The sequence below is a fragment of the Diorhabda sublineata genome, chromosome 1 (genome assembly GCF_026230105.1).
Source record: "Diorhabda sublineata isolate icDioSubl1.1 chromosome 1, icDioSubl1.1, whole genome shotgun sequence".
Lineage (NCBI taxonomy): Eukaryota > Metazoa > Arthropoda > Insecta > Coleoptera > Chrysomelidae > Diorhabda > Diorhabda sublineata.
The window spans coordinates 34787407-34805264 of NC_079474.1; the positions used below are offsets into that span (position 1 = coordinate 34787407).

At 28.2% G+C, this 17858-nt stretch overlaps 2 protein-coding genes across 2 annotated transcripts; both read right to left on the bottom strand.

Annotated features, from left to right (window-relative positions):
- Window positions 1-2947: 2947 nt before the first annotated feature.
- LOC130448366 (uncharacterized) lies at window positions 2948-9671 on the bottom strand. The gene is made up of 6 exons (XM_056785729.1): window positions 8878-9671; window positions 8602-8761; window positions 4746-4995; window positions 4580-4690; window positions 3229-3331; window positions 2948-3175 (listed from the first exon to the last, which is right to left on the bottom strand). Exons 1-6 carry the CDS (start codon window positions 9014-9016, stop codon window positions 3027-3029), a joined length of 912 nt encoding a protein of 303 aa, XP_056641707.1. The 5' UTR covers window positions 9017-9671; the 3' UTR covers window positions 2948-3026.
- A 203-nt stretch (window positions 9672-9874) lies between these two features.
- Window positions 9875-15433, bottom strand: LOC130448377 (uncharacterized). The gene is made up of 6 exons (XM_056785740.1): window positions 15284-15433; window positions 15008-15167; window positions 11252-11501; window positions 11086-11196; window positions 10142-10244; window positions 9875-10084 (listed from the first exon to the last, which is right to left on the bottom strand). Exons 1-6 carry the CDS (start codon window positions 15420-15422, stop codon window positions 9936-9938), a joined length of 912 nt encoding a protein of 303 aa, XP_056641718.1. The 5' UTR covers window positions 15423-15433; the 3' UTR covers window positions 9875-9935.
- Between the last annotated feature and the right edge of the window lie 2425 nt (window positions 15434-17858).

Here is a 17858-nt window from a genome sequence, read left to right on the forward strand (position 1 = left end):
TACATCATTTTGGAACGTGCTTGATGTCCAGCCAATCACAGAACAGCATATTGACATTTGACATAATGTAGTAGATGCGTAGTTGATGATAATCATTATGGTGGTATTCACTCATAGATAAAGCATAGATAACATAGACTTAGCTGATTTATGTGATTCGATCAGGATTCAAGATGGAGGATAAACAGAAAGTTGTGTTGTATTTGGATCTCATCACAAATCGAGTTGTTGATGCAAATGGACTTAAAGATTGAGAAAGATTCACTATTTTCGCCTTTATAAATCTCCAATTTGTTGTAGCTATTACCGGTGCTCCTAAAAACCGGTAATAAATCAAAGAAGTTGCGGTACGGTTTTTACGATATCGTATAAGAGGACCTTTACTGTCGTTACATAAAATGAGAGGACAAACGAGCAATTAAACCAGTTGTAAAGAGAAGGAAGTATCTTGGAACGCGTTTGTTTTGTGTAGGAAGACGTATACAGGGTATAAGTCATAACTAAGTCAAACATTATTTCAATCTAGGAAACAATAAGATCCAAAACTTTTTCAATTACATTGAGGAAAGAAAATAAATAATAGAGAATTACAAACATTTTATTTATCGGACAATCTAATGTAGATATTAATGATATTTGCAAAGTCAATAATAATTTATTAATTATTTGTAAAAAGTAATGTTAATTGTACTTCCCAGACGTTTATTAATATTTATTGGATTGGATGCAGATGGAATATGTATATATCTACTAGATGTTGATGGATTCGAGTAACTCTTCATCGCTGATGTTTTCTTTTTCATCATTATTCATTGTTATTCATTAATTTAGACAAAACTTCGGATAAAACGAAACTGTCAACTGTCAACATTGAAGTGGCTGAAGTCACGCCCCGAAAGTGTTTTACAGTACGAAACTGTCATTTTCACTTCATAGAACACTCAAAACGCAACTTTCCACCAAAAGATCATTAATAGTTAGTTTAAATAATGAAGTAATTGTCAGTTTTTTACAGTAATTGATTTATTAATCTTTGAAACGTAAATAGTTTCTACGTAATTACTTTCTATAATTGATAAATGAAGGTTATGAAAAATTTGACGTTTCTTAATGTCAAGGTATGACATAAATTGTCAAATTTAATAGATAAACAATCAAATAATTTAGAATATTTATAATTATGTTCGAAAAGATATCAAAACTAGAAAGAATCTCATTTTTATGTCAGCAATATCAAAAATACTGACAAAGAAAAAAATTCCTTTCTTCCGAAATCATCTGTCACGATATACTCGTTATTGTTTAGCGGATATATGAATACCATAAGTTTTTCTTCTACCCTATATTAATAATCGACGAAAGAATGCATTAAGATACAGTAGAATCGCTCTCAAAATACCCCAAAAACAATAAAGAAGGTCACATCTGACGTGACATTTATAACTGTGATTCCGACATGTTGCTTTCGTCTTTTGTTTTCCAGTCGTGCGGTCCGATTGGGGAGAACTTCGAGGACATAAAATCAGTAACGACTCGTCTAAATCTCACTTAATCACAGAAAAAATAAACAGGATACATCAGATCCTAAGGATTTTTTAAAACTGAATATTTTGCACTATTCAGTTCAGAACAGCAATGATTTGGTATACAGCCTTTTTTCCATTAATTTTCCGCTCATTTTTCCACATATAAGAAAATTTTTTGTTGTAATAATTTTATAGTGAATGTATGCGAAAAAAACATGAAATATGATTAATTTTTTTGTCCAAAATAACCTCAAAAAACATGTCAGTTTGTGATTAAAATGTATAGTTTTTTGAAAAATACAATTTTTTTTTGATTTTCCTCAATTTTCCGTTTATAATAACTTTTTTTCGCTACTCGTATCAAAAAGCCCCCTCTGTAGTTCCGCCACTGCTATTAGAGAACCCTATAAGAGGAAACAATGGGGATAACGATGATTGTTGGTCTTAGAGGACTCTCGAAAGTTGATGGAACATTTTCTTGAGGCGTTAATGACCGATTTCTACGGCCGAATCAAATCTGTCAAACTTGCACAATCATACCGGTTCTCGATTATCTCTACAAACGCCGTGATTTCGATCATTATTTTTGAGTACCTTCGAGATATACTTTTTCCAGATGGATTAACTTTCTGGCGAGATGACTGGAACATGTTATTTGTCCCTGAAATAGGGAGAAAGTCTCTCTATTATTTCAGATATTAATTGGAAAGATCGCTCCTTTGGACCAAAGAATTATCTTTTTATGAAACTACTAAAATTTGATTAACCAATCGATATTTCATTTGGAAACAGTTTCGTTACTTTCCGCTTTAATTTGATTAATCTTTTGTAGTATTTGTTATACATGTTTCCTTAGGGTTAAATCCCTTCTAACGTATGTAAAGTAATTCATCGTTTTGTGCGAATTCTTGACGTTTCCTCAACGTCTATTGTATAAATTTTCTATTTAAACTCGAGATGCGATGATGAATCAAAGCTAGAAAGTTTACATTTTGAATAAAATCATCTTTTTTATCGAATGGATATAAAAGTTGTATTAAATAAATTTTCTAAACAGCCATCGCTTGCCCATCATCTTGTGAACCATCAACCACCAGTTTCATGTCGTTTCTTCGATCTCCAGACTTCTCGTGATGAATATCTTTGACCTGGAATGCCTCTCCTCATAAGCCATTCGTTCAGTTCAATGTGGTAGCTCTTGAACCCTGGCGGACTGGAAACTACTTTATGGTTACTTTGTTTCGGTTAGCTAGTGTTTTTAGGGACTTCCTGAAAAATGGTGAGTGATGTTCCTAGAGGAATACCTCCAAAATCGAATATTGTCGACCATTAATAAGAAAAAATTGAGATTAAGTAGCAAAAAATGTTGAAAAGTCACTTGTTTAAGGGTAGATTTGTAGTAGGGTTACTAATAGATAATACACTGGTAGGTAGTTGTATTTTTGTCACAAAAAATTGTATATTACAATAAAGTAACAATTTTGGATTGTTGAAATAACATTAGTCGGTGTCTATTTTTTTAAAATTTCCATAGTATCCCAAGAGTTCATCGTTTTTCAATTTTTCCGGTCGTAGTTTTTCGTTAACTTCCATTTTTTCTAGCTCGTCAAATCTATCTTTGTATTCGAAAAATTTCGCCTTCCACATTGCTAGAAAAGTAAACAAACTACTAATAGAACTATAAAAAAACATTCTGGTTTACCTTCTAGTTCGTCTAAAGACTTTTCTTGACCACCTAAATCGCTTGGTAATATGTCCAATGGAAAATGTTCACTAATATTTTCAATCGTTGGATATGAGTGAATCTGGAATTATGTAATTATCCAACCGTAAAAATAATACGACGATTCCAAAATAATAATTAAATAACTTCGAAATTGTGAAGGTTGAATCAATATTAGAAATTCATCCCATACCCAGAAGAATACAACCAGGAGCTTAATCGAAATATAACTTGTTGTTGATCATTTTCTTGGAATGAAATTGGTTTCAAAGTCTTTTTTTCTCTATTTTTTTTATTTGAAGATAAAAGTTTTTAGGTAGATTCAAACACTTTTTATGATATTTATAGTATCAACTTTCTAAAGACTATTTGTAAAATTTAATGACATTTCGATAAGTCAGTAAAAATTAACAGCAAAGACATGATGATGATGATGAACGTTCTGGTCGTTCAATGGAGGTAGTTACTCCAGAAAACATCAAAAAAGTCCACAAATTTGACCAAATTTGACAAATAATTTGACCATTAGAAAGTTTTTTCTTAGTTTGTGTGGTGTCGATCAAAAACAACAACGTTGGCCAAGTTTACAAGTAATAAGATTTTTTGTATTGATATTTGACAATGGATCCATTACTTCATCAAAACGATCATCGTCCAAGTGGACTGCAGTCGGTGAACCAGGTTGGAAGCGTCCAAAAGCCCAACCAACAGCTGGGAAGGTTATGGCTTCAGTATTTTGGGATTCCCGTGGAATATTGTTCATCGATTATCTCCAAAAAGAAGAGATAATCCATAACGAATACTACATAGAGTTGTTGAATCGTTTTAATGCAACAATTAAAAAAAAACGGCAAAGAAAAAACAACTGTTCCACAAAGACGAGGCAGAGATTTACAAATCAATGACAACGATGGTTAAATTGAACGAATTGCTTTTTTATCCACCGTATAGTCTAGATCTGGCTCTGGGTGAGAAATTCAGCTCAAATAATGAAGCAATTGCTGAAACTGAAGCAAAAGATAGATAGATATATAGATAGGCGTTGGATTTATCTTATTGATCTTGAAGGAGATGAATAAAATCGATTTTTGACAAAAAAATGTGTTTTTCTTAGTTAGTTGCACGATTTATTGAGAGATGTGTTTCAAAAATTACTTAAGTAACATTTGAATTTATATTTTTAATAATTTAATCAGTTTTTTATACCATTAACTTGTGTTTTTATACAATCATTTAACATTCTTTATTCATACTTTTAGCATATTAATTAGAATATTATTTGTACTAGTATTTGAAATATTTTATCTTGTAGTTAAATCTCAATACTCACTCTTTCACCCAATTTACTGCTCAAAAAGCTTTTGAATAATTTCAAAAAATTTGTCATATAATTTGGACAATTGTACATGTATACACCTTTCAATCTCAGACTGTGAATTTTCTAAAAATTAGCTTAAATTAATTATGAAACTTCGAAATTGGGATGTGGATGATACCTCCATGGCAAGAGCTACTTGTTTCAAAATTACGGGTGTGTTTTTGGCCGCCATGGCGAAGCTGATGTGCTCCAGATCTGCTACGACAACGTCGCCCATTGTGAGATCTTCTTGAGCTCTTATTTCGTAAATATTATTGAGGTAATGAGCGTAGATTTTCCGTATATCCACGATGTCATCCACGTCTTTATATTTGAAAAACATTATTCTTTCCTTTGATGGGGTTAATTTTGGTAAAGGAAACATATAACTGAAATTTTCAAAATTTTGAAAAGGATAAGAACCAGAAAAAATTTAAGGGACCGTAAAGGATTCAGGAGATTGAAATAATGATTAGCAGTAGTTACTGAAAGGGGGATTAGGATACAACAATCCAACAAGGATTGTTAAGGACGAGAGATTTTTGGGAAAAATAGGACTAGAAAATAGACAAATAGACAAACTTTGAGTTGTGTTCAAAGATTGTTGAAGTAAGATAAAAAATCTGATAAAGGAAAATAGAATAGAACTTGAAATGCTTCGAAAGGATTAAAAATAGAATAAAATAATGACAGAACCAAAATAATAAATTGAGTGTCAAGTGTGAAATGGCACTAAAAACGTCTGATAAAGACTGGAAAGGCCAAAATGGACTTAAATAGTATGAAAAAGTGACTAAAATTGGTTAATAACAAATTAAATTCCAAGGATAAGGATTGAAGAGGATTAGTAAAAAAAACAAAATGGAAATAACATTCAAAAAAGACTAAAAAGGAATAGGATGAATTGAGCACTGAATAAAACTAAAAATGTCTGGAAAAAGCTAGAAAAGACCGAAAAAAGAAAAATTTGCCTGAAATAGTTTCAAAAAATGTTCAAAAAGAAGTAAAGAATTGAAAAAAAGAAAATTAAGAACTAAAAATATATGATAAAGACTGGGAAAGACCAAAAAGGACTCAAATAGTATGAAAAAATGATTAAAATCGGTTAATAACAAATTAACTTCCAAGGAAAATATTAAAAGGGAACAAAATGTAAATAACATTCAAAAGAGACTAAAAAGGAATAGGGACGCGAAGAAAGAGAAAATTGAGTGATAGATGAAACCAAAAATACTTGAAGAGAAGTAGAAAAGATCGAAAAAGAGAAAATTATAACGAAATGGTATCAAAAATGTCTTAAAATGAATAGAAACATCAAAAATAATTGAATTCACGATCAAAACAGATTAAATAAAAATCAAATGAACTAAAATAGTGTTTAAAAGTAACTAAAAAGAGGAAGGAAAGTGAAAAAAAGGGAAAATTTAATACTAAATGAAACTAAAAATACTTGAAAAGAACTAGAAAAGATCGAAAAAGAGAAAATTATAACGAAATTGGTATCAAAAATGTCTTAAAATGAATAGAAACGTCAAAAATAATTGAATTCACGATCAAAACAGATTAAATAAGAATCAAATGAACTAAAATAGTGTTTAAAAGTAACTAAAAAGAGGAAGGAAAGTGAAAAAAGGGAAAATTTAATACTAAATGAAACTAAAAATACTTGAGAAGAACTAGAAAAGATCGAAAAAGAGAAAATTATAACGAAATTGGTATCAAAAATGTCTTAAAATGAATAGAAACGTCAAAAATAATTGAATTCACGATCAAAACAGATTAAATAAAAATCAAATGAACTAAAATAGTGTTTAAAAGTAACTAAAAAGAGGAAGGAAAGTGAAAAAAGGGAAAATTTAATACTAAATGAAACTAAAAATACTTGAAAAGAACTAGAAAAGATCGAAAAAGAGAAAATTATAACGAAATTGGTATCAAAAATGTCTTAAAATGAATAGAAACGTCAAAAATAATTGAATTCACGATCAAAACAGATTAAATAAGAATCAAATGAACTAAAATAGTGTTTAAAAGTAACTAAAAAGAGGAAGGAAAGTGAAAAAAGGGAAAATTTAATACTAAATGAAACTGAAAATACTTGAAAAGAACTAGAAAAGATCGAAAAAGAGAAAATTATAACGAAATTGGTATCAAAAATGTCTTAAAATGAATAGAAACGTCAAAAATAATTGAATTCACGATCAAAACAGATTAAATAAGAATCAAATGAACTAAAATAGTGTTTAAAAGTAACTAAAAAGAGGAAGGAAAGTGAAAAAAGGGAAAATTTAATACTAAATGAAACTAAAAATACTTGAAAAGAACTAGAAAAGATCGAAAAAGAGAAAATTATAACGAAATTGGTATCAAAAATGTCTAAAAGTGAATAGAAACGTCAAAAATAATTGAATTCACGATCAAAACAGATTAAATAAAAATCAAATGAACTAAAATAGTGTTTAAAAGTAACTAAAAAGAGGAAGGAAAGTGAAAAAAGGGAAAATTTAATACTAAATGAAACTAAAAATACTTGAAAAGAACTAGAAAAGATCGAAAAAGAGAAAATTATAACGAAATTGGTATCAAAAATGTCTAAAAGTGAATAGAAACGTCAAAAATAATTGAATTCACGATCAAAACAGATTAAATAAAAATCAAATGAACTAAAATAGTGTTTAAAAGTAACTAAAAAGAGGAAGGAAAGTGAAAAAAGGGAAAATTTAATACTAAATGAAACTAAAAATACTTGAAAAGAACTAGAAAAGATCGAAAAAGAGAAAATTATAACGAAATTGGTATCAAAAATGTCTAAAAGTGAATAGAAACGTCAAAAATAATTGAATTCACGATCAAAACAGATTAAATAAAAATCAAATGAACTAAAATAGTGTTTAAAAGTAACTAAAAAGAGGAAGGAAAGTGAAAAAAGGGAAAATTTAATACTAAATGAAACTAAAAATACTTGAAAAGAACTAGAAAAGATCGAAAAAGAGAAAATTATAACGAAATTGGTATCAAAAATGTCTAAAAGTGAATAGAAACGTCAAAAATAATTGAATTTACGATCAAAACAGATTAAATAAGAATCAAATGAACTAAAATAGTGTTTAAAAGTAACTAAAAAGTGGAAGGAAAGTGGAAAAAGGGAAAATTTAATACTAAATGAAACTAAAAATACTTGAAAAGAACTAGAAAAGATCGAAAAAGAGAAAATTATAACGAAATTGGTATCAAAAATGTCTAAAAGTGAATAGAAACGTCAAAAATAATTGAATTCACGATCAAAACAGATTAAATAAGAATCAAATGAACTAAAATAGTGTTTAAAAGTAACTAAAAAGTGGAAGGAAAGTGGAAAAAGGGAAAATTTAATACTAAATGAAACTAAAAATACTTGAAAAGAACAAGAAAAGATCAAAAAAGAGAAAATTATTATGAAATCGTATCAAACAATGAATAGAAACATCAAAAATAGTTGAATTTAGGATCAAAACAGATTAAATAAGAATCAAATGAACTAAAATAGTGTTTAAAAGTAACTAAAAAGAGGAAGGAAAGTGAAAAAAGGGAAAACTTAATACTAAATGAAACTAAAAATACTTGAAAAGAACAAGAAAAGATCAAAAAAGAGAAAATTATTATGAAATCGTATCAAACAATGAATAGAAACATTAAAAATAGTTGAATTTAGGATCAAAACAGATTAAATAAGAATCAAATGAACTAAAATCGTATTTAAAACTAACTAAAAAGGGTTAAATAAGTATAAAACCAAAAAATGTAATTTTGAATATAACTATAACTAAAAATGATAGAAGAACTAAAAGAGAATGTAAAATAAGTGGAATAAAGAAAAAAAAAGTTACTAAAAAGTAGTGAAATGACTTAAAATATACAAATTTGACTTGTTAAGATAATAAATAACTAAAATGGAACCAACTGGAATACTCTAAAACTAATAATAACAATCAAATAGAAATAATTGTATGACGTACGCTTTTTTGTAAACTTCTTCTATATCTGGTGTAGATGGATTCGCGTTTTGGTACATATCCGGTATAAGATTTCTCAACGTATAGTACATATCCAAATTTTGTTTCGTTTTCTCGATACTGAATTTACAATTATTCAAAAAGAATTCGATCAAATTATCACCTGCAACAAATATTTTCTCTCTTCAAATTATCATTCATTTCATCCCATAGGATGGTTGATAATTAAGCCAACCATAACCTAACTTTTTATCATTATCGATATGAATATTGACTTACTTGGAATTTCAGGTAGATGCTTTTGAGTTTCCAACCATTCCTTAATAATTTTTATATCTCGAAAAACGGATTCTTTCGATTTACCGGACAATTTTCTAATTTCATCGCGATCGGTGATTAGTACAGTTTCAGATTTCATGGTATCAAAACAAACTGGTTAATATCAACGCAATTTTTACTTAAATATCGCCTTGATAGAAACAAGCCAAGTAATAAAACAATAAAAAACCAATAAAACATGCAAATTAGCGTACAATTAAAACACAAATTATGTGAAATGATATCATGAAAACGTATTAGATATTACAAAACATCTACTACGTGCTTGTTTTCAAATCTATTTCCTTCTAATTTTTATTTATAAATAACTGTATTGGTGATTTTATATGTACCAGTGAATTTGAGTGATGATTTGTGCCTTTTTAAACCTTCTGGTACTCAAAGTTATTAGAAACAATCACTGTTTCTCCCTCGTACTTAAGAAGATCTGTGTCTTGTACAGTTTATGGTGTTGAACAAAGTCCAAGCAAGTCTGAAGATGAAGAAATTGATACAGAATTTACATCTACTGGAAGTTCTCCAGCACCGAATTTGATTAACCAAACGAAACTTAATGATTGGATCTCAAGACTGACAAAATGGAATCGGAGACTCCTCATTACCAAAGATTAATCTGTACAGTTTTGGAATGAATATGATGGAAAATGATTAAAAATTACTAAAAAGAAGACGAAAATAATGATAAGATCACTAGACTATGACGATTTATCGAAAACTAAGTAGATAAGGACTAGAATAGTTTACAAATACCAACTAAAGAATTTTATATAGGTGTAGAACTAAATAAAATATTCAAAGAATTACTAAAAACAACTAAAAAGACTAAAAATACAATACAATAAAATCAAAAATAAAATAAAATGAAGAAAGAATTGAAAGTAGCAGTAAAAGAATGTGATTAAGATGAAAAAATTGAAAAAAACATAAACGAAATACATAAAGGAGAAAAAGATGTATATTACGAAAATGTATAACATGTTTTTGACATATTTCAAACATCAATCGGTGTCTATTTTTTTGAAATTTCCATAGTACCCCAAAAGTTCATCGTTTTTCAATTTTTCCGGTCGTAGTTTTTCGTTAATTTCCATTTTTTCTAACTCGTCAAATCTATCTTTGTATTCCATAAATTTGACTTTCCACATTGCTAAAAAAATTGATGAATATCGATAAAATTTTTGTATGTAAGCACATTTTGATATACCTTCCAGTTCATCTAAGGATTTTTCTTGACCACCTAAATCGCTTGGTAATATATCAATTGGAAAATGTTTACCAATAGATTCGATCGTTGGATATACGTGAAACTGAAATTATAACTCATTGAGCTGTGAAAATAATAAGAAACACATTCTATAAGTGGAGAGATATGGAAAATAGTTTCATTGCATCATGATGAAAATATCAGCTGCAGATTTATTACCTCATCTCTCTACTTGGTATTGCAGAAATTCAAACAAGTATATCACAATGAAGGTGTTGGATTTTGATGAACTTCCATCCTCCTCGGATGTTCTTAACTAGGTACAAAGACGATTTTTATAAGCTAAATCCATCAGCACAAACAATTATGGTTAAAGACTAAATCGAACAATGCTTGCGGGAAACCTAGAGAAATTCCAATAGTCCTGCAAGAGCTGAGATCACAACGAATCCTCCTCTTTATCCAGGGACTGTCAGCAAACAAAAACCACGAAATCTATTATTCAAAAATTATCGGTTTCTACTACAATGACAAAAAAAGGGAAAAGAAAAAGCCAAGGCTCTCAAAGATAGTCCAAGACCTTTTCCTTCCTCATTAAACAACGGTTTTAACGGTGCTTAATCGAAAGGATCGTCGAATCTGCGACTGGCCGCGAGTCGATTCACTGGAGCCATCTGGCAGCGAAATCAAACCTTCCTGTTGGGCTGGTTTTGGATCATATTCTAATTCGTCGAAAGGTTCAAATCACAATGACTTTTCAAAGAAAATCTTCTCGGGGAAATGCGGCGATCCCGGATCCTAATGTTGACCAAGAAAACCTGCACTTAGGGGTTGAAATTATGATTAATTCGTAATAATCCCTGAAAAATTCTCGGCGTATGTTTTTTATTAACTTGATTTCAAATCGATTTTTTTGTATTTATGTTTTCGTCGAATATACTTACTCTTTCATTTAGCTTGCTGCTCAAGAAACTTTTGAATAGATTCAAAAAATTAGTCAAATAATTTGGACAGTTAAACATAAATATTCCTTTCATTCTCAGACTATGTACTTTCTGAAAATTAGCTTAAATCAATTATGAAATTTCGAAATTGGGATGTTGATGATACCTCCATGGCAAGAGCTACTTGTTTCAAAATTACGGGTGTGTTTTTGGCCGCCATGGCGAAGCTGATGTGCTTCAGATCTGCTAGGACAATGTCGCCCATTGTGAGATCTTCTTGAGCTCTTATTTCGTAAATATTATTGAGGTAATGAGCGTAGATTTTCCGTATATCCACGATGTCATCCACGTCTTTATATCTGAATAAAATTATTCTTTCCTTTGATGGGGTTAATTGTGGCAAAGGAAACATGTAACTGAAATTGTTTTTGAAATGTTGCATTACCAAAAATAAGATTTTTTCATGGAGCTTAAATTTGGAAAATAGTTACGGAAAGGATTTTGAAAATTGGGTAAAAACGACAATAAAGGATTATTGAAATAACTTAATAGATTAGGATTTAAAAATAATTGGTATTGAGAAATCTTAGAAGGACTATACAGGATCAGAAACCACGATATACTGAAAATAATTAATAAAGAATTACTAGATTTAAATCGAAGTAGAAAAGTCCAATTAAGACTGGATTAAATGTTAAAATAACTAAGAAAGGCTCAGAAAGAAACGATGGTGTCAGACAATAACTAAAAAATAGAAAAAAAGGACAATAAAGGTCAAAAAATATTTAAAAAAGGGTCATAAACGAAGAAAAAATGAATTCTATATAAAACTATAAACGGCTAATTAAAATTAAACAAGATTGGAGAAGAGAAGATATGATAAAAGAACAAAAAAGTCAAAAAAAATGTCTAAAAATGACTACGAAAAGTTGAAAGGATAAAAAAAAGAGAAAATGAAGTTCAAAATACAAATGAAATATTTAGTAAAAGTTTAGAGAAGATGATAGACAGGAAGAGTACTCAAAAATTGCTAAAAATTGGTAGATAAATAACAAAAAAAGAAAATTTAGTTCTAAATTCAAATAAAAAAATCTGATAAAAAGTGGAAAGGACAAAAAAATGGCCAAAAAAGAGAAAAACAAAAGAAATACATGGAACTCAAATACAGTCTAAAATGAGTTGAAATATAAAAAATACTTAAAGGAGCTGAAAACACTTGTAATGACTGACAGGAAGTAGAAAGGACTAACCACGAATAACAAGGACTAAAATAAAATAAAACTAAAAAAAAAATAAGAAAGAAACGAAGAAATATTCAAAAAAGACTCAGTAGGAGTAAAAAGGAGTAATAGGGGGAGAGAACTCATAAAATGTCTTCCAGGATTAAAAAAAAGAAACAAAAAGAGGACTAAATAGGACAAGGATTGGGTTTAGACGAGTTTGGTAAGGATCAGAAATGACTAAAAGTTGATAAACAATCCTAAGCAAAACTGTAAAAAGGCGTGAACAATAAAAAGGATTAAAGGATCAAAAAAAAGTAAATGTCTGAAAAAATCACAAAAAAAAGAATGGAAAAAACTCAAATAGAGAAAGAAAAAACATCGAAAAAACTCGACAAATCACAAAAAAATTATAAAAATTACTTGAAAGTAATAAATTAGAACCTGATAGAATTTTAGTTTACAAAATTCTGATAAGGACTAAAAATAATATTAGATACTCAAAAATACCAAAATTTTTTAGGAAATATCGAAAAAATCGTAAAAATTACTTAGAACCTGATAGGATTTATTGCGCAAAAAGTCTGATAAGGACTGAAAATAATATTTAGTACTAACAAGGACCAAAATATTCTGAAAAATAACGAAAAAATCGTAAAAATTAATTAGTACCTGATAGGATTTATTGCACAAAAAGTCTGATAAGGACTGAAAATAATATTAAATACTAACAAGGACCAAAATATTCTGAAAAATAACGAAAAAAATTACTTAGAATAAAACATTCTAAGGGATAACGAAAAAATCGTAAAAATTAATTAGAACCTGATAAGATTTATTGCGCAAAAAGTCTGATAAGGACTGAAAATAATATTTAGTACTAACAAGGACCAAAATATTCTGAAAAATAACGAAAAAATCGTAAAAATTAATTAGAACCTGATAAGATTTATTGCGCAAAAAGTCTGATAAGGACTGAAAATAATATTTAGTACTAACAAGGACCAAAATATTCTGAAAAATAACGAAAAAATTGTAAAAATTACTTAGAATAAAGCATTCTAAAGGATAACGAAAAAATCGTAAAAATTAATTAGTACCTGATAGGATTTATTGCACAAAAAGTCTGATAAGGACTGAAAATAATATTAAATAGTAACAAGGACCAAGATATTCTGAAAAATAACGAAACAATCGTAAAAATTACTTAGAATAAAGCATTCTAAAGGATAACGAAAAAATCGTAAAAATTAATTAGAACCTGATAAGATTTATTGCGCAAAAAGTCTGATAAGGACTGAAAATAATATTTAGTACTAACAAGGACCAAAATATTCTGAAAAATAACGAAACAATCGTAAAAATTACTTAGAATAAAACATTCTAAGGGATAACGAGAAAATCGTAAAAATTAATTAGAACCTGATAAGATTTATTGCGCAAAAAGTCTGATAAGGACTGAAAATAATATTAAATACTAACATGGACCAAAATATTCTGAAAAATAACGAAAAAAATTACTTAGAATAAAACATTCTAAGGGATAACGAAAAAATCGTAAAAATTAATTAGAACCTGATAGGATTTATTGCGCAAGAAGTCTGATAAGGACTGAAAATAATATTTTAATATTTAAAACTAACAAGGACCAAAATATTCTGAAAAATAACGAAAAAATTGTAAAAATTACTTAGAATAAAGCATTCTAAAGGATAACGAAAAAATCGTAAAAATTAATTAGTATCTGATAGGATTTATTGCACAAAAAATCTGATAAGGACTGAAAATAATATTAAATAGTAACAAGGACCAAAATATTCTGAAAAATAACGAAACAATCGTAAAAATTACTTAGAATAAAACATTCTAAGGGATAACGAAAAAATCGTAAAAATTAATTAGAACCTGATAAGATTTATTGCGCAAAAAGTCTGATAAGGACTGAAAATAATATTTAGTACTAACAAGGACCAAAATATTCTGAAAAATAACGAAAAAATTGTAAAAATTACTTAGAATAAAACATTCTAAGGGATAACGAAAAAATCGTAAAAATTAATTAGAACCTGATAAGATTTATTGCGCAAAAAGTCTGATAAGGACTGAAAATAATATTTAGTACTAACAAGGACCAAAATATTCTGAAAAATAACGAAAAAATTGTAAAAATTACTTAGAATAAAGCATTCTAAAGGATAACGAGAAAATCGTAAAAATTAATTAGTACCTGATAGGATTTATTGCACAAAAAGTCTGATAAGGACTGAAAATAATATTTTAATATTTAAAACTAACAAGGACCAAAATATTCTGAAAAATAACGAAAAAATTGTAAAAATTACTTAGAATAAAGCATTCTAAAGGATAACGAAAAAATCGTAAAAATTAATTAGAACCTAATAGGATTTATTGCGCAAAAAGTCTGATAAGGACTGAAAATAATATTAAATACTAAAAAAGACCAAAATATTCTAAAAAAGATCGAAGAAATCGTAAAAATTATTTAGAATAAAATATTCTAAAGAAAAAATTATTTAGAACCTGATAGGATTTAATGCTTAAAAAGTCTAATAAGGATTGAAAACTGTATTGAATACTAAAAGGGGCCAAAATATTCTAAAAAAAAAACAAAAAAAATTGCAAAAAAAACCAATTGCTCTCAAAGTATTGACAAGAATCAAATAAATTAATTTATGACATACACTTTTTTATAAACTTCTTCTAAATTTGGTGTAGATGGATTCACGTTTTGGTACATATCCGGTATAAGATTTCTCAACGTATAGTACATATCCAAATTTTGTTTCGTTTTCTCTATACTGAATTTACAATTATTCAAAAAGAATTCGATCAAATTATCACCTGCAACAAATATTTTCTCTCTTCAAATTATCATTCATTTCATCCCATAGGATGGTTGATAATTAAGCCAACCATAACCTAACTTTTTATCATTATCGATATGAATATTGACTTACTTGGAATTTCAGGTAGATGCTTTTGAGTTTCCAACCATTCCTTAATAATTTTTATATCTCGAAAAACGGATTCTTTCGATTTGCCGGACAATTTTCTAATTTCATCGCGATCGGTGATTAGTACAGTTTCAGATTTCATGGTATTAAAACAAACTGGTTAATATCAACGCAATTTTTACTTAAATACCATCGTTGACGCAAACAAGTCCATAATTCGAAAACATGGTACATTGGCGTACAATTGAAATATAAATCGTCGAAATTATAGAAAAAATTCCTGAATAAATCTGTTAGCTTCGATTGGGCGTAGATAATTGAATGAAAAGAAAAAATTACTATAAAAACCACTTAAAAAAACCAATAGTATTATAAATTATGATTGGAAGGGATAATGAATCAAAGAAAGTTGAAGAATAAACCATAATTTACCCACAAATGTATTAAAGAAAGCTCGAAAGAACTGAAATAGATTTAAAAACTGATTAGAAGAAATGAAAAAAAGACTAAAAAGGATTTGAAAACAAGTAAAATGAAGAAATTACTAAAAACAAGTCGAAGAATGATCCAAGAAAAGTATTAAAAAGATTGAAGAAAACAAAATGAAATAAGAAACATTTCAAAATAACCATAAAAAGGATAGAAATGGACTGAAATTTATTGAAAGAAAAAAATTTCTCGAGCGAACTCAAAGAATAATTGTTAAAAACTGATAAATATCAAAAGGGAATGAAACAAAATGAAAAAGAATTCAAAATATGATAAAAACGGAGCGAAAAATACTAAAAACAAGATTATAATTTACACAAAAATTGATTGAAAAGGGATTGGATGAACTAAAATAGATTTTAAAACTGACTAAATAGTGGAAAATATTAGAGAAGAAGGGTAGAAAGAACTAAAAAAGCAATGACTAGGGCTAGAAATAGGAATAAACAATCTGATAAAGACAGACAAACAAACAAAAACGGATAAAAAGTCTGACAAAAATTAAGAACTCAAAACATCGTGAAACTAACCAGAAAGGAATTTACCCAAAAATTGATTGAAAAGGGCCAAAAAGAACTGAAATAGTTTCTAAAACTGACTAAAGAGTGAAAAATCAACGACTGAAGAAGAGTGAGAAGAACTGGGACTAAACAAGTCGGATGAAGGCTGAAAAATGACAGAAAGAAATAAAGTGGAATGGGAAACTATTAAAAATTAGTAGGAAAGAATAAAAAAAGACTAAAAAGGAAAAAATACTTAAGGAACATCAATGAATGATTGAAGATGAATAAAAAGAAATAAGCAGGATTAGAAATAGGGCTAATAGAGCTGCTAAGTATGAAAAATATCAAAGAGAAACAACATAAAATAAAAATAATAATGACAAATGACAAAAACGGAAAATAACTAAAAACAATTTGAAAATATAGAATATAATGAATATAGAGTATACAAAAAAATAGAATTCACCTAAAAATTGATAGGAAAAGACCAAAAACAATTAAAATAGATTCTAAAACGGACTAAAGGGTAAAAACTACTATATGGGAAGGAAATGGACTCAATAAAGTGAATTACTATAAATAACAGGAAGAAACAAAATGAAAAGAGAAAGAATTGAAAATTAGTAGAAAAACTACTAGATAAGAAGAGAATAGACTCAATAAACGACTGAAAAGGAGTGAATTACGATAAATAACAGGAAGAAACAAAATGAAAAGAGAAAGAATTGAAAATTAGTAGAAAAACTACTAGATGGGAAGAGAATGGACCCAATAAACGACTGAAAAGAAGTGAATTACGATAAATAACAGGAAGAAACAAAATGAAAAGAGAAAGAATTGAAAATTAGTAGAAAAACTACTAGATAAGAAGAGAATAGACTCAATAAACGACTGAAAAGGAGTGAATTACGATAAATAACAGGAAGAAACAAAATGAAAAGAGAAAGAATTGAAAATTAGTAGAAAAACTACTAGATGGGAAGAGAATGGACCCAATAAACGACTGAAAAGAAGTGAATTACGATAAATAACAGGAAGAAACAAAATGAAAAGAGAAAGAATTGAAAATTAGTAGAAAAATTACTAGATGGGAAGAGAATGGACTCAATAAACGACTGAAAAGAAGTGAATTACGATAAATAACAGGAAGAAACAAAATGAAAAGAGAAAGAATTGAAAATTAGTAGAAAAACTACTAGATGGGAAGAGAATGGACCCAATAAACGACTGAAAAGAAGTGAATTACGATAAATAACAGGAAGAAACAAAATGAAAAGAGGAAGAATTGAAAATTAGTAGAAAAAGGAATAAGAGATTAAAAACAACTAAAAAAAGAAAAATTACGTAAAAAATGAAATGAAAAAATTTAAATAGAATCGAAAAACTGACTAGAGAAGGAAAAAAACTAGATGGAAAGGAAATGGGCCCAAATAAAGACTGCTAAAATGTAAACACTACTAAAAATAAATGATTAGTACTAAAAACAAGACTTATAAAGACTGAAAAATATCTCTAAGGAACAAAATGAACTTAAAATTATTTAGGAGCGACGAGAAACTTAAACATGTGTCGAAAAGTAGAACTAA

What these genes read in the sequence shown, in the direction of transcription:
- LOC130448366 (XM_056785729.1), bottom strand. Translation starts at nt 9,016, where the DNA reads ATGAAATCTGAAACTGTACTAATCACCGATCGCGATGAAATTAGAAAA. An exon ending in GCATCTACCTGAAATTCCAA is followed by an intron (nt 8,762 to 8,877) that starts GTAAGTCAATAT and finishes TATTTGTTGCAG; the next exon opens with GTGATAATTTGATCGAATTC. An exon ending in AAGTAGCTCTTGCCATGGAG is followed by an intron (nt 4,691 to 4,745) that starts GTATCATCCACA and finishes GCTAATTTTTAG; the next exon opens with AAAATTCACAGTCTGAGATT.
- LOC130448377 (XM_056785740.1), bottom strand. Translation starts at nt 15,422, where the DNA reads ATGAAATCTGAAACTGTACTAATCACCGATCGCGATGAAATTAGAAAA. An exon ending in GCAGCAAGCTAAATGAAAGA is followed by an intron (nt 10,245 to 11,085) that starts GTAAGTATATTC and finishes TTATAATTTCAG; the next exon opens with TTTCACGTATATCCAACGAT. An exon ending in ATCCTTAGATGAACTGGAAG is followed by an intron (nt 10,085 to 10,141) that starts GTATATCAAAAT and finishes CAATTTTTTTAG; the next exon opens with CAATGTGGAAAGTCAAATTT.